We start from the raw sequence: 23,022 nt of genomic DNA on the forward strand, positions 1-23,022 counted from the left end.
TTCCAACTCCTAATATGCTGTGATTCTGTAATCTATTCTTAAGTTGTAAGAAGGCTGGTAGAACAATGAATGACATCTGTTAGTTTTCTGTTACTTCATTAGGAAAATATTTTTGATGTATTTTCACTACTGGAATCTCCATATAATGCATCCTTACTAAAAAAAGCTCAAAATGTGCTTAATCTATGTGGCTATAATAATTTGGATTGTATCTTGGGGGAAGGTTGAGAAAGCATAAAAGAGGTCCCAGAAGCCACAAAGGCTACAAGAAAACAGTAGGCTTATGTGATGCACTGAAATTGCAAGGATATTTCCCGCAAGTTTTTCGCATACAGGTCTGGATGTGCATACCTTACATATGAACACTGGGGTTTACTTGAATTAAAATGCATTTCCAATATGTTTAAAGTTGTGGGATACTGTATATTCTGACTTATTTTAGGTAAACTAAAAACATTTAACTCATTATTAAATGTACAAACCTCATAGTGTTCATATTCATCCACATCAAATGTCTTAAAGTCAAAAAATCCATGCTGCAAGGCCTAAAAGGCAACAAGGCATCAGTTTATTCTGAAATACGATATATAATCTTATTTTATAATACTGGTTTTGAGAATCAAAACTAAAATCACTAAATGTCTGTGCTTTTGGCTTACTGAAGCTACGTTAAGATGTTACATTTTGCACAGATTTACAACACAGACAACAAAAACTCCAACAATGTCACTAAAGCAAGTCAGGCTCTTTATTTGCCCTTCAAAGACATTACAATGAGACACAGTTGTTGCATATAACTTAAACCATAAAACTGATTCTTCCCACCCCAATAGGTATGTTTTTTTCTGTAAGGCAGAAGACAAACTAAAAAGCAATTCCCTTTTTGTCATATACTCATTCAATTATTTCTATGCCGACTACATTTTCATGCAGTTGGACATAACAAAATATAGAACGTTTAGAGTTTATTCATCTTCTATACTTAATATGATACTTAGATTTTATCACCTTAATACCCAGGTAAAATGGCATACACAGAATACAGCACTGTGTACAACCTGTATGTTATGATTTGCTTTCTTATAGACAACATAGGCTCAATGATTAGACCCGTCATGAAACCTAAGATACCAAGAGGTTTGTCTGAACAGCTGGTTTCGAAACATTTATTTCATGTAAGCATAGCTGGCTCACTGCACTCCAGAATCTGTGGATCCCCTGGATTACATGTATACACGGTACATGGGCATGCAAACACCAAATTTACCCAGGTAGACCAAGATTCTACTTCAGATTAAGGCACACTGTTCCTGCGCAAAGTATTTTTACCTCTGTAGGTGAACTGGACAAAAATTCAGTAATATATTTTATGGGAACAAAGGAGGAAAAACTGATTCTCAAAGTCCTTTTGATGTGTCTGTTGCAGATAAACTACAGTGACTGCACTGACTGCTTCACAGAGCTTCAGGATCTGGAGAATGCCACACAAATTAGAGGCTTGCTGTTAACTGACAGCTCCTTTCCCACCCCCACAGAACTAAAAATATTAAGCTCTATCTCTCTTTTTTCAGTTTTTAAGAAACATTTGTTTTGTCACACTTTTAAAGAATTACAAAGTCTATGAAGTGTCTGTACAGAACTGATCATATAGCCTGCTCCCTCCATCAAGATCTCTGAGAAATGATGAACAAAGTTTTATCTTTGCTTATAGCATGAAGTGCATACTATAACACAAGATTGCCAATGAAGATGCGATGTAACATTTAAAAAAACAAACAATACTGGAGCTTAATATTCCTGAAGACCAGGGCAAGTGACACATCAAAACACCAGGAACATACATTAGTTTTCATTCTTTTAAAACTGTTCTGAAATGATTAGTGTCAAACACTGAACCAAGTGTTCTGGGAGAAAGTACATGCAAAAACTGTTCAGATTAAATCATGGTATACCCAGGTGTCTGTCTCACTTGACTGTATCGACCTATGCTAATCCCTTTTACCAATGGCTATAAATGATGTGTTTGCAGATATGCCTTGCACTGCTGAGTGCAGAACTGCCCCCAGCCAGGCCTGGTGTGCCTGCACATCCCAATGCACAACGTGAGGTTCAGAAGCTGTCAAAGGCCAGGACAGCCAGGTCAAGGTGTAACCTTCTTCCATTGTCACTACTCAAACAGTCCTCGGTAACTTAGGCTTCATGACAGCACACCACTCCTTCACACACGTTTTGCTCTGAAACCAGATTTTCTGATGTATTTTAACAGTATTTTCCTTCATGTTTTAAAAGTCCATTTAAATCCGTTTTGCCAAGGAAAAGTGTTATTACCTTATTTATTCCCTGTAAACAGTCCAAGATTGAAAGACTGTACGTGGAGTTTCCAAATGAAGCATCCCTACAGATTTAAAACAAAGGAGTTTAATATACACAGATTTATTTTAAGAACGCAGGGAAAGGCAGCTCACATATTCAAGTTATTCAATCCCCTTGGAGAACCTGGATTTAAAGTTTGAAGAAGACATCTTTTTAGAAGCTTGTACATGCTAAAACACAGGCCTACCAAAACTATAGCTCAGTGTAAATGCAGTTAAGGTACTGCAGATTATTTTAAGTCTGTATTTTACATCAGCTAACTACATGCTCTTTACCAAATTATCTATGCTGTCCTGGAACAGGAAGCTTTGCCTCCTCTTCCAATTGTGTAAGGATAGTAGCAAAAAAAGCAAAACTTGCTTTAACCATGAATTCAAGTCTCAATTAAGTTACACTATCTAACAGGGAAAGGCAAATAGACTTCTAGTTCGGATTTCCTTTACAGGCTCCCATTTTGATGCCTGATTACAGACTTGACTAAAAAAATATCCAGAAATAATGAAATATAAGATTATTTAACCGCAGTTCTGCCACTATGAAAATAACAATCTCTTTTTTAAATGATGACAGGATACCCCAAAGCAAAATACATTCAAGTGGTAAGAGACACCAACATAAAACCAAATAACACTACCAAAACCAACAGCAACAAATCCATTGGGGAAAAAAGAAACAGTACTTTCCAAAGTGTCCTTCAGACCAGTTTGCATTTTATGAAATTTCTGCCTGGGCAGATTATTTCCTAATCACTCATTAGAGGAATCTCTTCTGTTTTGCTGTAAGCTATCTTATTCAGAGCGCCAAGAACTGCAATTTATCAAAATAGCAAAATTTTAGGTTTCAGTCAGACACATCTTCAATCAATAACTGATTCAGAATGTAACTGTTTCATTGAAAACTTGCCTTTTTTGATAGTCTACTTGCTATAGGTAATAGGAAATCTGTTATATTGATACACTCCTTCAATCCAAAGTACTTATGACCAAGCCTCGCACATTATTTAAGAGCAGAGTAAGTGCAGCAGTTTATATCATAGAAAAATGCATTTAAGGAAATGAAAAGCTACAGTTTTGGTAGTGTCCTATTACAAGCAGGCTGCTCGAGAAAAGCTTTCAAGTTACTGCATTATTTACAAAAATACTTTGCCACAATGTCTTACAATGGGAACTTTAAAGTGTGAATAAACCTTCAATATCCAAATCCAACAAAGACATTTTTCAAAATGAAAAGCCAAAAGGTATTTTTGTTACATTAGATAAGCAGAACTCACCAAAGCTATAAAATACAAACTTTACAGACAATACAGTTTTGACAGGGAAAAGCTGGATAACAGATCATTTTAGCAAAAAAGCATTTTAGCAAACAAAGAAGCCTTCAAAGCCAAATATCTTAAGGCTCCAGTGGGAACACCTACATATCAGAAAAACATCTTTAAAAGTTGTAGCGGTTTTCTGAAGACGCTGACACAAACAACAAAACCTAAAACAATGCAAACCACTAAATTAAGTGTTTAGAGAAATATGAGTGGAAGATATGACTGCAGCAGACATGCTCTATATTACACAGTTTTGTTATAATAGGAGTTTAAATTCTTATGTTTGTATGTGTGTGTGTATACACACACACACACACACACATATACACACCCTCATCCCTAAAACTACTTCTTCACCTGATACTGCAGTATAGAAAAACAATACTGGGGAAAAAGTCACATAATCTCTAAATCCATTAATAATAAGTACTGTGAGGGCGAGAGAAGGGAGAGAAGGGAGGGAGGGAGGACGCTGAACTTGACCTAGATGCACAAGGTAAGCCTGTGGCAGTTCCAGGTGGGCAGTATTCTTAGCTGCAGCTCCCACAGACAGCTATTAGCTGTGGAGTGCACGTGGATGGTGGCAGCCAGCAGCATCTGCGCCTCAAACGTCTCATTTCTGTTGCTGTGCACCTAACCATTAAAGGAGGTGTACTCCGACTGGAGAAAACTGCTCTGCTGACACTTGCCATCCACACACAGTGAAATAACAGAAAGACTGAAAGCCAGGAAAATTCCTAATAGGCAAAGTTTTGGAATGAACAAATAAAAAGCTGTTTAAACCTAATCCCAGAAACTGCAAGAATAGCAGTATGCTTTTTTTTTAATAAAACACATCTGAAAACATCTGAAAACCTCACACCCCCATCTATCTTTTGTGGCAGAATGTGATACTGTGATGAAACCATAAACAAACACTAGGTGTGAATGACAGCACAGCACAGCAGTGAAATAACTCCTGGAAGCAGTGGTTTAATATTACTTAATGTTTCAATGGAAACCATGACTTTTGATGAGCCATGGCAAACACCGAGTGTATTTTATCAGACCTTGCCATAATCTCCATTTCTCTCCCTCTGCCCCTCAAGTCTATTCTGGTAAGAAAACACAAGCAAATAATTAAAGTTCCTCTTATTATAGTTTGGAAAACATGAAAATGGAACAAAAACTATGCCCTTTTTCTCCTTAAAGCCACAGTCATTTCTATTTTAGCACTCCCAATCCTTTTCAGGGTCAATCCAGGAATTTATACTGTTTTCTTTTCTAGTGTCTGAAAGTACCACTGCCTGATTAGAATCAATTCCAGATGCAAACCCCGATCTGAAACTTTATTGGTTTAAGCTGCAGAATTTTAAGCTAAGCTGTCTACAGGTTTTAAATTTTAGGTGTAAGAACAAAGAAATTAATCTGGTAGAAGTTTTATGTATAATGTATGAGGACTCTGTGTTCTGGGTCTCCTGATACAGTAGAGAGATAAGCACAGGTAAGACAAGTGCTTGTGGACTCGGTATTAGGAGATGAAACCCAAGTTACCAGTTTCAGAACACGCAGCAACCAAAAAAATGCACTTTACAGAGCTGTTTTAAATATTAAACCAATAAAAAACCGAGCTAATTTATGAAGCAAAGTTGCAGTGTATATGTGAAGTGACATTTTTAATATTCCATCTTCCTATCAAATAGATAATTTCATGTTATTCCAGAGAAGTGTTAGTATTCCTTCAGTTTGGTCAAAGAACAGTTTGCAGAAGTATCAGAAAGGACAGACGCTTAATGCCAATCTTACTGCCAACTTCACATTGAAAGGCCTTGAAATACTCAAAAGGCAAAGATTAAGAGTTTATCATGACCCGACATCCTGAATGTTTTAAATAAATTACCAAAGTGAAGTATCTTTTTGTTTAGAGGGAGTTGTCTAAGGCATTTGAAGTTACTAATTATTTTGATCCTTTCTTTGCTAAAAGCAATGGCAGAACAAATCCTCCCCCAGTCACCTAGAAGACTTCCTCCAGGTTAAGGCTGAGTTATCAAGTTCTTTTTCTAGCCCAGAGAAACAAGTCAGAAGTCATGGCAAATCATTAAGAAGCTTTGTAAATATTTAAAAAATAAATTTCATCTTATTTTCTGAACCCTTCTGAACTGATGCATTCATTGCAGAACAGCTAGCTCCATTTCGCTGTTCTTTGTGTCGATCCGCCTTCCTTAAAAAAAATGGATACATTTCCAGACCACGGATAAAAATACTGGATACTGACAGAACTAGTAGTAACCTTTACAAAAATCCTCTTAGAAACACAGCTATTCTCATACCACGTTGGCTTGGGAAGTCAAATATATAGCACTAGATCCACTAGCATGCATTTTCTTTCTACTGATGACAAGACATATTTCAAAGTTTTAAAGCAATAATTAATAATACTAATTTCAGCTTGAATAAAACACAAGATTCTGAATGAGCCACACTTTGTACCACAGTAAAATCAAATGCAAGCACTAACAGTTATAAGGAAGAGCACCGTAAAGAAAAAATACCTTTACTAACCTTGAAGAAACATGTAATTTTAGATTAAATTAAAATGAATTTCAGACATTCTTCCTATTTAAACTTACTCTTCTCCTTTGTCCACTGTACACAGTCAGCACCCTATCCTACAGAAAACTCATGCATATACTTAAATTTAAGGCAGTAGTCATTTTTAATTTGCTAGGACTACTTACGTGCATAGAAAACCATTTAGGTGTTTTTACTGGTAGAAACCAAGTTATCTGGGTCTCAAATATTATACCTTCTTGTTTGACTCGGAAGTCTGTTTAAAAAAGCATAGAAGAGAAACTAAGACCTAATTTCAAATCAGAGTAACAGAACAGAGCACACAGACATCTCCTGTACAGTTTTACGGTGCAGATGCTCCAATTCCATTGCAGAGCACATTTTTCATTAAAGTACTCTGCCAGCCTTTTATGGCCAAATGCATAACCACCCTGACTTTCAAACAGTGTTTTACCAACTGTTACCTGATAGGGCTCTATTTGCTTTCAAAATGAGAAAAAGGTGAATGTTTCTATCAGATACAGATGTAGTATGAATCCGAGCCGGCATTACAGAGCTACAAATCCCACATCCGATTTTACAGTTATTGTAGCTGACCTCAATACTGTGTAACGCTTTCCCTTTCAAATCTCAACACAGTCAATAACAACATAGTTTGTTTCTCCAGCACTTGCCAATAACAAAACAAAACTTACAGCTACAAACTCAAATCTAGCTCTGAACACAGTACTATTAAAAAACGTATTTTTTTAAGTCAATATAGAGTAGTTAGAGGCAAAAATGTAAAGCTTATTTTCACAATAGGAAACTGGTATTTATGACGATTTAAAATGGTGTTAGCACTGTTTTCTTAAATGGAAGTGAGGGGATACAGTACAAGATCTTCAGGAGATGAGAGCATCACCAAGTGACAGTGAATCAGCAAAAAGTAAGATGAAAGTGTCTCAGTGACAGCTGTGCTTTACCCTGCTTTGTCTTTAGTTTTTCTATTATAAAAACAAAACAAAAAAATTTTCCATGTATCTTGTGAGAGGGGTGTTCTGATTTCTTTCTATTCCTAAACAATATTTGCTGAAGCTGTCTTTAAATGAAATACCAGCTGAAGGTCTAAGCCGATTAAGGCTTTTTGAGGTCACTGAGCTAGATGAAAGTAGATCAGTTTCCCAGCAATCGCTTCATGTAAACACACCTCAGTACGCCATCAAGAATCTGACAACCCCACAGCTTCTACCTATTGAAAGTTGTCTATATTTTTTTCCTAAATAGAAGACACTTCAGGTATCAAATTAACAAACTTGTTAAACAGTCCAGCTGTAACACTTAACTGATCATCGCTCACTGATAAACTTGCACTTGAAATTACTCAAATGGAGATTACCTATACTACAGAAGTTACAAAATGTCTAAGTTCTGGCTCCAAGAACAAATTCAAGTTAATGAGTACTGAATATCAATTACTAATATCTCAAATTATTTCCTTCCTAGACCTTATAATAGGAGGGAAGAGTTAAGACATTTGGGTTATGTTATTCATTGTACATAAAAGTAGTTTCAGTCCTTTTCAAGACACTAAAGATGTGGAAGGAGTGCAAATTTTCTCACAGCACCAACTTGTTTCTTCACAGTATAGCTTGATGCCAAGCAGATGCACTACCTAAGGCAGTGCTACTGCTTCCAGCACAGGTCCATTTGCTTGAACTTCTGTATCATGCTGTATTTTGTACCAGAGATCTCTCAAGAACAGATGGGGGAGAAAATAATCTCAAAGAAATCCAGAAAAGGAGGAATAAATTGCTTCCCCATTTCCAGCTAATCTAGACTGTCCCACTGCAGGCCCTCATCAGATCTACTTGCCCTTCTCTCAGCCCCAGTAACTCTTAAGCTCCTTACCTATCTGTTCCAGCCTCCTCCTATGAATTCAACTCCCAAATATCCTCTCCCTAACTATCAGGCTCCCCATTTCTCACCTAGCCTCCTATCTTGTCAGAATCCTTCAGCTTTATTTCCTCACTCCTCGTTGTCTCACCTCCCATACAGCTGGATGACGCAGCCTTCTTTCCCAGCAGGACACACTACAGCACAGGTAACAGAATCTGCTTATGCTCTAATCCAGTGCCAAGACCTCACACAGTCCCAAGCAGCTCCAAAAGAAACAGAAGTGCTTTCCAGCCCCATGCCATATAAGAAAGCAAGCTCAAGAAATCAAGATGTTTAACTCTTCCAGCAAAAGCTCGTAACACTATATTCCTTCTAGAAACAGCAAGGCTCTGCTCAAGAAGATTGCCTTCTTCCCATCCTCTAAAATAGCCAAAGCTTTGCATTAAAAAAAACCAAACAACAAATCAACAAAACCAAACACATATCAAAACACAACCACACTACAGAAAACCCACCACAAAATCCCCATAACTTCCAAAAAAAGCTTTAGTTTTAGGCAATCATTTATCTCTCAGCAAGCCAGTGACTGAAACAAACGAGTGCAGAGGAGTTAGGTTTCAGGAGACTGCCTACTCTATACATTTATTGCCCTTTTCCCCTGAAGCAGACAAACAGATTACACTGACAAGTGATTTCACTTCTCTAATCCTTTTGACAACCCAGACTGTAAAAACTGAGTAGTCCCTTTGCTGGACACTGCCTTCGTCAACATTTTGTTAGTATTCTCTCTCCTGGGAAATATGAAATGCTCTTTGTATGTACTATAAAGCTATCTTCAGAAAAATCTTACTGTTTCTTGTATTTTTTCACCCCTTCTTTGCTGATCCCAGAGTACGTAACTACTTTACTCTGGAATAGAATTTTATGAATTCAAACTCACAAGGATTTGCTTTGAATAATTAATTAACACTTAAACCGAAATAGGTTCATGTCATTAAATTTGGAACTGTGGTTCTTACCCGTCTCACAAAAAAATCACAGAGCCAATTGCTTTTACTCTACCAGTCAAGCAGAAATAGCATTTTTATTACTACTACTATTAGCATCATCATTATTATAAGGATTTGGTTGCAGGGCAAAGGTCTGCGGCCTTTGGTTTGAGCAAACAGGGTCATATGAGAATGTGCTGCAAACACGCTACTCCTCCTAAGTTTTCTGTCTTACAATTTTGGGATCTGACAACCAAGGTTCTTCACTTTGTTAGAACCCCTTCTCTACCTTAATCTTTACTTTGGTGGGGGAGTAAGGAACTTAAAGACATGGGAATAGCAATTGACTGTAATTCCAAACAGCAAATCTTTTACATTTATTAACTGAATTAATAATGAAGATACAGCTATTCTCAGGTAACATACATCCTCCACTACTACGAGAGTTTTGCTTTTTAAGCAAGTTTTGAATAAAGTAAGCTTAAGATTCTGAAAAGATTAAGTCACTTTCAATACTAAAGAACTTAAAGAAATACTCCTGCCAAAGTTGAACCACTGAGAATTTGATAGGAAAGGGAGAATTGGGTTTCTTTAGACTTCACTAAAATGCTACACAGTAATCCCCAGAAGAAAGGGAAATATTGCAGGGAATATTTCACTTGTTGCTTCCCCAAAATAAGGAGGAGACAGAAGGATGTATTGACACCGTTTCCGTGCTCAGAATAATAGAGTTTGCTTCAAAGACCTTCTTGTAGCAATTTTCCAATAGCTGAACCTTCTGGTAATGGAAAGGACCAATGGAATTATTTCAAACTGAGAGAAGATCAGGAACCAAAGAAACAATCCAATAGGTGAACAAAATGAGGTATTATTACTTCTTCAACTTACATCACCACTCCTGTATTTTATATAGGATTTGAAGATGTTAAAAAACACTGACATGTTTAGCTGGTTTGGGGTTTTTTTAGCTGAAATTAATTAGCTTAAAAAAATACAGATATCAACAGCTCAGTAAACTTCTTGGGCTCTGGAGAGCTATTGAAGACCAAGTGAATGTATAAACTTTCTGGCAATTAAAACTATCACTGATTTGACACCTTCTTCTTAAATTGTGCTTGATGGTTTAAGATTTCAAAGTCAAACTGGTCTTCACATAGATACCTACCATCCCAATAGCTTATACTGCATTTGGCTCCTGCACAAGCTATGAGAAGAGAGAATCTGATCTTCCTATGGTAAGTGGCTGCAGGATCAGATGAATTTGATACAGACAAGGTAGAACTACATCTGCAAATGCAACGGCTGACAGCGAACACTACTTGTAAAACACTGACTCTCCTAAAATAGAGGACATAGACCTTCTTCAAATTGTCTCTTATTGCCAGTGTTTGCAGAATAGTGTAAGGTATTTTAACGCATAAAGTCCAAGAGCATTTCATGGCCCACAGCACAAAAAAAATGTGGAAGTTTCTTTGTTAGACAGGCATGGTAGCTAAAACTCCTCAGATTCAAGTCTTAATATGACCTTAGTATGCAGAATAAAGACACTGATAGGAATTAGCTATGATTCATTGAAAAAAAGAAAGACAAGGCAATTTAATAACTGGACCATCAGTACTTGTTCTGTAGAATAGAGAAAATATAACAGCATAAAACCTCCTTCATTCCTGTAAGTCTAGCTGGTTAGGTATTGGGTAATTCAAAAGATTTGAATGACTTCCAAACAGAAAAACACATGATAAAGAAAAGTTTTCATTGATAAACCACAAACATGCTAAGAACTATTTTCTAAACCTGGCAGTTTGCTAGACTGGGAGTATTAATTAAAACTTAAATAAATTGAAATGGCTTTATTATTCCAACACAGAGCAAGTAATACCACCAGAAGTAAAAGATTGTTCTTTTTCCTGGAGATAAGTTATTTTAATACAATGTGTGTATCAGACATGAAACCCTTTTCTGGGAAGGCAATCTGAAAAATTTATATTTAGCAAATTCCGAAATAGAAGAGTTAGGCCCCTTTCTCATGTTCACATACCTAAATGGAAGATAGGGTGGATCAGATCCAGACAAAAGCGTTCTGTAAGCTTCTTCTGGCGTTTTCTTCAAGTATATTACCTAAAGGGAGTAGGAGGAGAGGAAAAAAAGTGAGCCCTGAGCCTGAAAATCATGAGCAAGGCAGGCACAAAAGACAACATAAGAATAAAATGAACCAAAAAATGGACTCAAGTGAAACAGTCTGAAAAGCTCTGTAATGACAATTAAAAAAGGGTCCAGAATCAGCTCTGGTTTTCAGCTATCACCTATTTCACTGCTTTTAGCAACTGGTCTAACTTTGGATCTAAACCCTCAACACAAACTGATTTGCCTTCAAAAGATCAATTCCCTGGCACCGAGCTGTAATTCAGTCTCAGCCTCCAATGCTGCTGCTCCACTCATCATGGTCACACTGATACCATGGATCAGTACAATCGGTACCCAAAAAGAACAAACTCCACTTATCTTCAAATATTAAATCTCAATACTGCAGTAGTGTCAATATTGCTGTTTCATCTAGCAAGTGCTCAAATTACATGTTCCTCAAAATTTATGTTCCTGTACTTGCCCAAACTGCCATCTTTCCCCCTCCATAACCTCTGAAAGCAAAGGTTTCCTGAAAGCTTCCACCATCAAAACAGACCACAATTTCTACATGAAAACCATTCCATTTATTCTGTTCTCAGAACAATTGTTTCTAACTCAATGACTAGACTCTTTGTTGTTGGGGTCAAACCAGTAATTACTAATATTGAAACAGCTTCAGAGATTTGCTTAATGGATGTATGTATTTACTTAATTCAAAAAGTGGAGGGACCCATTTCTTTTCATTTTTAAGCTGTAGAAGTCTGTCCACAGCAGCGATTGCTACCTAATGGCACCAACTCCATGCCTTCAACCCCCACAGCACAGCAATGCAATTCTGTTTTGACAGTCACTTGTAGAAGATTCTTTTAACCTGTGAAATAAGCCTCCTTTCTATTTCCTTTATAATCCCCCTCGCCACAAAGGTTTTGCATTTAAGAACAATGCATGCTGTGAAATAAATTTCTGGGGGATCAGGGCAGTGGTGGGGTGTGGTGTGTGTATTTCAGAGCAAAATAATGACTTTAGTAATGTCAATTAATGTCAATAATCACATCACTTAGCTTACATTTAGTCTAAATTCCTGCTTATAGACAAAAGATCCTTAGTGGGTAGTTCAGAGGACTTCAGGGAAATACAAAGTTTCTGTCTCACACAGTAGGCAGAAATCTAAACTAGAGACAAATCCGTACTATATGAATATTTTCCCAATGCTGCAGGTTTTATTTCACAGAAGTTAGGGGACTTCAAAGCTGTCTCTGCTCAATGACATGTATACATGACACTCTGAACCAGACCCTGCTAGCTGCCTGTCCACAAAGCTCATAATAAAACACCAAGATGGCAACATGAAAGAGGTATTAAGAACAAAAAAGGAAGGAGGAGAGGGAGCTTCTGAAAAAAAACAGAAGTATTGCAGATGTCAAGAATAACGCAGTAACTGAAAGAAGAAGGATAATGAAATAGAGAAGGAAACACTCCAGCACATGTCTTTAGCACTGAAAAGTAGTGATATCCATTAAGAAAAACCCAGGAGACCATCTTCTGACTCATCCTTATCAATGAAATCACAGCAACTGAAACTCAGCTTCATTTTTTAGTCTAATACGATGAATCCTCAGAGTGCTTTCATTCTACAACATACAGAAGTAAAATTAAAAAAACCAAACCAACACAAAGAACCTGGATATAATGTTTGTAAAAACTGAACCTGGATCTAAGAAATGATGCAAGTAAAAGCCTTTAAAATTAATAAAAGTAACTTTCCAGATAGTAACTATTCTCTTACAAGACTTGTTTTACAAGGCATAAGTTTATTCTCCTTTTCCCCACTGACACTATTCTAATACCACGTGGCACTGCTACCTGTAAAGAACAGATGCAGCAAATATTGAACATTTTCATGTATTTTTTTTCTCTGACATTTCCATTCTCACGTTCTCAACTTCTTGAATAATGATGTGGTTGAGAGATAAAGTCTAATAAATGCTACTACTACCCAAAACCACACTTTTAAGTAATCGCGATACAGAAATACATCCAGTCCATCTGCTATCTACAAGGAAAAGGAGAAAGAGCTCACTGGATCCCTTTTCAGAGTCTGTCACAGTATGAAAGCATTATGTTTCACCAGCACTGCTCAAAAGCCAGATTTCTGTCCATTAATCAAGTTTTGATCTTTGGAGACTAGCAAGAAATAACTACTAACATCCCTGAACAGTCTCTTGTAGTCTTGGCCATTTAGGAGGAAACCTGAATCTCTCTGTAAGATCAGAGAAGTCTGCAGGCTTTAACAATTTAAATGGCTTTTTTTCTTCTTAATCTGAATTTTATGACAGAAGTAAGAAATCTTTACAGAATTCCTAAGAGCAAGGACAGTCATTTATCAGCCGGACAGGATTAGCTCAGATGTATTGAAAGTTCATTGTAAAACCGAAATTTAGAAAATGCATTTTCCTGAGATGCAATTTAGAAACAGACACGCTATTGCCAATGAAGTTTTCAGACTCAACTTTTGCTTAAACTTATGTCTCTATTATTAAAATATTTTAATGGCTATAGGGTACTTCAGTTCAACACGTCTGTCTGATGGAACAATCTAAGCTGCATAATCACCACTGGAAACCCATTCCTAGAACCTAATCCACTGCTTTCCATGTTTCGTTTTACACTTAATATTTTATCACCAGGACAAATAAACCAAGCCTTCTCAATTAACTTTCACACATTGGTAGAGTTCATGGCTATAAAACTTTCTCATCTCAAAAAGCTTGTATAATCTAAGACAAGACATAAAATCTAGAAGATCTTAAATCAAAGAGTATATATTTCTGTCACAATATGGATATTCAAATTGTATAAATCAAATTGCCAATTACACACAATTCTTTTACTGAAGAAAATTATTAGATTCCTTCAGGCCAGGAACTGCTCTGTCATATAAGCCAGGAATGCACATTTACTGCACCTGAATATAGCATTTACAGGTAAAACATCCCAAAAATGCAGATGTTATTTCTTGAGTGTGCGAGAGTGATTTCTGCTGCCCTTCCCTCCCAGTGCATGCTCTTATCTCTAATATAGCTGCTGAGCAGCTCCTTCAAATAAGGACTACCAAATATACCAGACTGTTCCTATGTTTAAGTCTTAAATACTGTAAATATGGCATAGTCTTACTTTGCTGGTCAGTCCTCTGCTTGGAGTTCTGTCTTGCACCTTACGTACCTCCTTACCTTCCTGTTCCTACAGCCTGCTCTGCAAGAAGTTCTCTTCATGGACAATAGTGCGCTTTCCTTGGGTCTAACTAATACAGATACTGGCCTTTTAATGCCTTATCCACAAAAAAAAATGCTACTTAGTTAAGACAGTCATATAACAAAGACTGGATAGGGGAATAAAAAGATAATCCCATCCCCTTCAAAATGTCAGTGTCCTATCCTTTCCAGGGCTTCTAAGATGTACCAAAAGGTGAAGGCAGGATCAGACAAGGGCAATCCAGTGAAGGCAACTAGATGCTGTAATCTACGTATGTGCTAGATGCGTGCTCTCTAGCTATAGGCTTAATTAGACCAGCTTTATAACATCAAGTGAATCTTTCTAAATACAGAACTGGAGATACAGTGATGCAAACAGAAAACAAATGGCAATCTGAATGGAATGAGCAGCAACTGATCCTACAACAGCCAAGTTTGTGGTTTGTATTTTTGACATTCAAGAAAACAGTATCCTACGGGAGATGTGCACATCATCTGCCAAAGCCATTCCCTGTGTAGTAACGAAAATGGAGTTAAATGCCAAAGACAGGACTTCCCTAAAACTCATACAGCAGAATTTTCAAAGACAGCTTAGAGAAGATTCACACGACAATCTGCCTACCTCCCTACAAGACCATTGCTTTGGATGCTATTTTACACATAGCAGATGTTTCTTAAGAAAAGTCAGAAATATCCATGTGATAAATAATACTCACAGCATATGCACCTATTAAAAACGCTGCATTTGCTCGTTTCCGCTGGTCAAAACTGGTATAGTACACTATCTTCTTTCTTGAGAGACTGAAATACTGTGAAGAAAAGAACAACCCAGACAGCATATTTACTGAGCTAAGAATACACTTTAAAAATGCTTTTAAAAAATCACTTTTCCAAAACTGAAAAACAAGTCAGAAAAAAGTGTTATAGAAAGATGCTTAAAACTAAAGGAGAAAAGATTACTGATACCATGAACAATGTTCTTACTTTAGATAAGAGTATAGGGAAAAAGTCACTGTATCAGGGCAGATCTCTTAGTTTGCTTGCCGAAAATATCCTATAAAATGCAGTTGAGGCAAAACGTTCAACATAAATTACTGGATTTTTTTTTCCAAGCTTAATATGTGAACAATAGCTTATGAACTTTGATTAAAGACTAAATTTGCAGACTAAAACACCTTGCTATATGTTAAATCTCTTTAGCACATAATTCTGTGGAGAAGAGAAAGACTGAAGCAATCAATCTTACAGGCATTTTATCAGTTAAACACCACTCTTCCATCTATGCTACCTAAAAATGGGGTGACAGGCATCTTTAGAAAGCTTCAACAACAAGAATCTATAAAAAACCCCAAATGATTGCACAAGTGAAAAGCCTGGAGAAAAGGCTGGGCAGAGACAAAACCAGTAACACTTGCAGTTCTTCTGTCTTCAGGGAGAAAAGATGCCTCTGTCAGAATCCTGCGGACAAAACTCCCATTGAAAACAACACCAACAAGCACCAGAAAAGAACAACAACGACAAACTGCAGCAAAACTATTTAAAGCCAAAGAGACATAAAACCATCACTTAAAAATGGCAAGTCGGACAGTTTATTGCATTGGTATTTTTTTAGCTTCATTAATTGCTACACTTCAATTACATTCTGCAACACTACCACTCATGTTTTCCTGACAGATTTCTACAATACTACGGACATATTCGATTCTGCTTCTAAATGTTGGAAGAACATTTCTATTTTCAGAAGTTGCACATTTTATGAACTGCCTTTACACTGGTGCTGCTGATACCCAACTTCAGGTTTTTAACTCTAGTTGGACAATTTTAATTTCCTTTCTTTTCCTACTCTTGGCACTGATGACACTTGGGGTAGGAAATAAGGTAACTGCTGCAGAATTGTGTTTTATTTATTTAAATAGCACCTAGTGTATTTCACTTCCACAAATCCGTAAACATCGACTCATCCTAAATCCTGTTGCAAATTTCGGGACAGCTTTAACCACAGAATCAAATTTTGGAAAAGAAAAATAATCCAATAAACTCAGGAGAAAATTGATGTAAGTAGCACAGTGAGCATCTTACTCTCACTCCCCCCAGCAACAGCACCTGTAGCAGCAGTTCTAACTGTACATTGCAGTCCGGTCTTACAACCCACAGGAGTGAGAGTTAATGCGACCGAGTATATCCAAATAGGACTGCAACTCCCGAGGGAGCTGACTGCTGTTGATTAGAACAGGCTGTATCTTGAGACCAACAGCAACCTCTCCCTCAGTGTATGTGCAAACATACAAGGCACAAGTAGTTATTTAATTAGTGAAGCATTCAATTATTATTAAAACTTGACAAAGTTAATCCCAGTATTTTAAGATCCCTCCTTTCTTCCCCCTCCTCAATTTTTTAATTTTAGTGTTCTCTAACTACAATTCCACCCATGATGTGTAGGTGGGATCAGATCACAGCAGTTACGCAACACTGACAGAACTTCAATTATAACTTGTTGACTGCTACTTATTTTAAAGCAAAGTTCTGTGCAACAGTTTACAGTGCACCTGAAACACTATCTGAAACTGCAAAAATGCACATCCTGCTAGCTGGCCAGAAGTTCTATGCAGTAAGACCGTATTTCTTGTTTTATTTTACAGAATAGATTTTTTTCAATCATATGGGTACATAGAGTCATTCCAATTCTGAGAAGCTTTTGTACCTGAAGTAGCACAGAAATGACAGCTCACCTTGAAAGTTCCCAGAACATTTAAATGAAAGCAATATATAATATTCATTGCTTCATTTTCAAAATGCAAGGGTTTAATCCTTATGAGCCATGCTGCTATATGAAATATTTAAGTGTTTTTTGAATCCTGACTAAGGTTTTAAAACAAAATTGAAAAGTAACATTAATTAACGGTGTATGAAATAGCAACCAGAGGAAAACTGCACTGAGATTTTACTTTTCAGAAGCCTGTAAAACAAACCAGTGTTTTCGTTTGTACAAGTTACAAAAAATCAAGTTTTAAAATGTTTGCTGAAGTGTCAATGCAGTGTCTCTGTCAACATTAACACACTTTCAATATCTATGATCTATTTTAAAAATACTGATTTTCTAACCATGTTTAATGAGCTAAGTCTATTCCCTTGGCTAGGTTCAATGGTACAAGTGTTAAAGATAGTTCTTTAAGGTGACTATTTTTACAGCTCCAGAGCTCCACCTGAATGGATTAGGGCTTTAGTTCCCTTAGATACTGTGCAACTCAGAAGAACTGAAAATATTTCAACAAGTAACTTTGCAATACAGACTGTCTACAGAACAGCTATAGTGAGAGACAATACAGTCACATAGTCGCAAATAATCTGTAGTTTTAAAAACAAAACTAGAGGCATGCACTATGAAGCTCTGAAGATATTTTTCTTTATCAGTAAAAAAATTTTAGCGGTTTCACACATCATTAGAAGACCAAATGTGACAATATAACAGAACAGTATCTGTCAAGACGCATGGCAAAGGAATATACCCGCAGACAACCTTTCGTACTAAAAGCAGAGGTTACATGAAAAGTGGTTGGTTTTGTTTTAGGTGATAAAACTAATTTATTGGGTGTATGAGAAGGTTCCAGAACACATTATTTTCACTGAGATTACTTTTTTTGACTAGAACAGATAAGCTCTTGTTTCTTGAAGACCTCAAGAGAGATTTACTTGCACAGAAATTGATGACAGGCTTAGAAGGTGCCATTGTGGCCAATTACTAAGTTGACATCTGTTTAGAATCACCAGGTTATTTGACAGAATTAATTTAATGGATATGCTTTAACATACTTGCACTATTTTAGCAAGAAGTTACTGCAATGTGTTTTAAAAGCCTGGATCAATGCAAATACTATTTTTATATATACAGGTATGTATATGTAATACGTACACATAAATAGCAGTGAATGCAAAGCTGGCAAACTGTTGATAGAAAATAAAGTCTTAGAACACTTATACATAAACTGTCTCAAAATCTAAGCTGTCCTAAACCAGATGCTTACAATTACTACAGCCAACATGTAGATGGACTGCAGTATATTTATACTAAAACAAAACCAAGCCAAACCCCTCTGTGATTCAGCAGCAATACAGCTAGCATACAAAAAGTGCTAACCTCATAATTCCTAAACCTGCCAGAACCTTTCCTCTCCTGCTTTTGATCTTGCATGTTTGTACCATTTATCTCACCAACACTCCCTCTCTGACTGCCCCTTCTTCTGAATTTACCACGATTGTGTAAGGCTATACACGCACAAAACACAGCAAATTTTTAAAGCAGTTTTTATGAAATCAAACTTACTTAAACTGAAGAAAAAAAAATATTTCTTTCATTAATTAAACACAGTTACTTAGTCAAGCATTTTTTCCCCAAACAGAATTCAAAAAACAAGTAGGAAGACAGCAGGGCCAAGCATTTTTTCTTGCTGTTGACTTGGCTAGTAGAGATCAATCTCCATAGCAATCAGCAATCAATACACTACAAACATACCGAGGTCAGAAAGGTTTTCCTGTCAAGCACAACCAGGACTTTAGCTCCAACTTCCTCATCAAATGGATACCTGAATAAATTCTTCAGCTCTTCAGAACAGGACTATTTACTGCTTTTAAAAATCAGTCAGCATGAAGTTACAATAGTTTACTTCAAAATGCTCATCTGCCATGAGCATATTTCAAACTGGTAGCCTTCTCCTTCCCCACCTGCCCCCAAGAAAGGGGAGTGAAAAACAGAAAATTACCTCCGTGTCCCATTTCTCCTGTTACTATTCACAGAAGTTTTAAACATAATTGAAGTCTGAATCTTAAATTCCTTTTGAGACACCATATCCACACAAAACCTATCATGCTTTATGAATATATTCTTTGTGGCATGCTTTTTTTAAAGAGACTTTTCATAGGAAAAGTGCATACCCAACCAGGTATATAACTAACCATGGCAGAAGTCATTTGGGCTTATGCACTGTGATTGCCTCAGGGTCCAAAAAGTGCTGCAGCACAGAAACAGCAACCATCCCACAGCAGAGGGTGAATTTCCAGAGGATGATAATCTGCAGTGTCTTCTACTTCCTACGATCAGCCAGTTCCTGCTGTTGGCCATGGGGCACAGTTACCCTTAACACAAGGGTATGCAAGCAGCAGGGTGCCCAGCAGGACTCCTCCATGTCATTAGTCCAATTAACAATTCACATCTCTGAAACACTATCACCGTATCACTGGCTGCCTACCTGTCCCCCTGGTGCTGCGGGAGAATTACCGTACTTTTGCTGCTGCGGCTGCTCACTGCACCAACGCCTTGCTGGCAGGTAAGTCACAGGTCATGAACTTGTGTCTTACACACACAGTCTGGGCCTCAAGACTCCTCTCAGGGACACTTGTGAAGTACAGACATGAGACGGTGACTGGTAGAAGGGTAGAAACTCTGAATCCATAACTCTAGACTAGTGAAGCAGGGCAGCAGTCTTCTCTAGCTAGGCCTACAGTACGCATCAGATGCATGTTTCAGCCCTAGGATTCAGTCTTACAAGCTTGCTTACCCACCGCAGATAGTATTTAAATTAGGACAGAGTCTGGCATATATTTTAACTATTAGAAGACCAAAGTTTACATTAGTAGGTAGGTACTGGTCTACCTCAGGGGTAGGGACACTCAGTCAAACTGGAATCTATTCATGTGCAAGTTTCTATACTACTCAGGTGGTATTCCAAGCTTTAGCTGTTTTGACTCCAAGTATGATTTCCAAGGGGTTGCACTATCAGGTTACCCTTCCCTATTATGCACTAGTAGTTTAAATTAACCTATTTGGAATTAGCCTCTGGTAAGGTAGCAGCAACAAACACCACCTCCTCACACCTGAGACTGCAGCTGATCTGCATGAGATTTCTGTGTCCTGTTCCTGACTGGCTGTACCATTCACTGTGAGTGGGTTTGTTTTTTTAAAAAAATATAAACCTTACATTAAAATGACATCACAGTTTGCTAAATAAACCCTGCAAGTGTCAGAGTTACTAATTCGGACTCAATTTGGCTCCCTTGTGTATTTTCTCCATTATATGATCCTTATAGCATCACAATTACATGACATTTATGATGAGCAGCTTGCCTCATTCAATGTGGATGATAGTCTTGTAACAAGAATGAAGACCGTAGACATTCCTGTTTAATACTAAGTCATTAAGAAAAGAACAAAAACCAAAACAAAACCAAAACCCAAGTCCTGAGGTATTTATTTGTTGTGGTCTTATTTTCCGGGTGAAACTCCTGGTACCTAGGGTGAAGTCTGAAGGCGCTGTAGTTCAACCATAAAAGTATAAAGGTACACTTCAACAGTGATACGTGAACTTGTATTCAGATCCCAAACTGATCACAGTCTTAGCTTGAATCTGAAAAAACCAGCATCTCAATCTCTCTAGTTCTCACAGGCACAGTGAGAGTTGGAAGAGGAGGTTTATTATTGGTTCTTCTCTGGAGTAACAGCTTTACAAAGCAAGCATTCTCCACAGTCTTTAATAACTCAAATAAAAGGCCACAAACAGCAGAATTAAGGTAAAAAATAGATTCGCAGTGAGTGAACATAATTGGTCATGTGTTTGAACAAGACAGTGGCACTGGAAAACAGGGTGATAAGGTAATGTATTTATAAGCTATATTTAGTGTTAACACAGAAATGGTAAATCCACTGTTTTCCCAATACGAACACAGGCATTAAAAATTACAAACAGTTTAAAGTTTTATAGATAGCTAACTTTCTGTATTAAGTAGTAATGCAAATTTTCACTACAAGCGCTTTTTCACAAAAAGGTGACAGCAGCTCTACAAATTCCTCAATTTGCAGAACCTCCTGTGAAGACTACCTGACTTGAAGTCAGCATGTCCCTGCAAGCAGCAGATAGCAGGAATCAACCTGCAAAATGGTTTCAATTGTGCAGCAATCCTTAGTGCCACAACATATCATTTTTGATACAGGAATCCTCTTAACAGTGGCCAATGTTATCACATCTGTTGTCTCATTTTCCCTGTCAGTAACGTGTCTAATATTTGGTATTATAAAGACTGTGTATCTGTAACGTTTAGTGAAAGGTCTCCCTTGCTATCTGCACACAAGTGACATTAACCAGTACTTTGGAATTCGAAGATCTGCTTCATTTCTTGCAGCTGATAAATTTTCTATGCATGCCGCAAATCACTTTTTCACAGGCATTTGAGGACCAGGTTAAATTTACAGCTACATGCTCAGTGTGCCAGGTCTGGCTGTGACAGAGTTCAGTTTTCTGCATAGCAGCCTGTGCGATGCCATGTTGTGACTAAAACTTTGCTGATAACACACCAATGTCTTCACTAGTGCCAAACAACACTTCTACAGCATCAAGGCCTCCTGTTTCTCACTCTGCCACACCACGAGTGGGCTGGGGTGGGCAAGATGCTGGGAGGGTTCACAGCCAGGACAGCTGATCCAAACTGACCCAAGGAACCCAAGAAGCAGTCTTTCTGTATTTTCTAAACTAGCAGCTGCTCAGAAAGTGGCCAGGCATTGGTCTGCTGGTAGGAGGTGGTAAGTGATTGCCTTTGCACCATTTGTTTTATTTTCCTTGCCATGTCTCCCCACTCCTTATTTCACTTAAACTGTTTATCTCAAGCCACACATTTTTCTTGGTTTTGCTCTTCTGATTCTCTCCACTGCCCCACACTGGGGTTGGGGTGGGAACGAGTGAGCAGCTGCCAGGTGTTGAGTTTCTAGGTAGGGTCATCCCACATCAGGCTTGTGGTTTTATAACAAGACAGTGTTGTTAGAACAGAACTCACTCATGGCGATCTTCACAATTAACTGTTGCATTTACAGACTGTAGGCAACTTTAGAAAGGGCCCACACTTTGCAGTCAAAAGCAGCAGCTAGTGTGGTATCCAAAGAAGATATCAAAATGTCCTATCTCTGGTGATAAGGAACTCAAAATTGACTTGAATCAATCACATGGATGCATGAAAACAAGAAAGACTCTACAAATTAATTGACAGGGAGTGACACTTCTGCAAAACAGACAGAAAAAGGAATCATTTTTGTATGTGTAAAAACACGTTTCCATAACACTTATTTAGAAGCGACATTTCATCAAATGGAAGGAGATGTAGAAGTTTCAACTCTTCCACTCAGATTTAGTTTAAATAGTGTGATTTTGGGGCCCACGTTTTGCTCTTCTTCATAGGTGTGGGGTTTTGTGTTTGTTATTAAGTATCTGTTTCTTCAGTTATTCATACTGGAGTACCCCCTTCATTAGCTGCAAACCCATGAAATACCCAGAATGTTTTCTGTAGGAAAAGGGGAACACATCCTTCAGTGCCTCACCTGCTAAGCAATGACAGCATATTCATTATTTTCCATTCATCGGAGGAAAAAGAATTCAGAACAAAGAATAACTTTAAAGCTTAGTAGTAACCATCTGGATAATGAGCATCTAAACAACCACTTTCAAACTGGATAATACATTTTTGTTGAATTTCACAACATAAAAATATAGGAACGCTGCTTTTA

At 37.4% G+C, this 23,022-nt stretch overlaps 1 protein-coding gene across 1 annotated transcript in view; it reads right to left on the bottom strand.

Annotated features, from left to right (window-relative positions):
- Positions 1-482: 482 nt before the first annotated feature.
- Positions 483-23,022, bottom strand: part of LOC104540471 (dual specificity protein phosphatase CDC14A-like) — a gene marked incomplete at both ends in the record, with an annotated part of 33,285 nt that continues 10,745 nt past the window's right edge. The window contains 4 exons of the mRNA XM_010184294.1: positions 483-545; positions 2,329-2,395; positions 11,144-11,223; positions 15,197-15,289. Of these exons, the coding sequence (XP_010182596.1) occupies positions 483-545; positions 2,329-2,395; positions 11,144-11,223; positions 15,197-15,289 (303 nt within the window). The remainder of the gene's footprint in view (positions 546-2,328; positions 2,396-11,143; positions 11,224-15,196; positions 15,290-23,022) is intronic.

Source organism: Mesitornis unicolor, unplaced genomic scaffold (assembly GCF_000695765.1).
Source record: "Mesitornis unicolor isolate BGI_N332 unplaced genomic scaffold, ASM69576v1 scaffold25965, whole genome shotgun sequence".
Taxonomy (NCBI): domain Eukaryota; kingdom Metazoa; phylum Chordata; class Aves; order Mesitornithiformes; family Mesitornithidae; genus Mesitornis; species Mesitornis unicolor.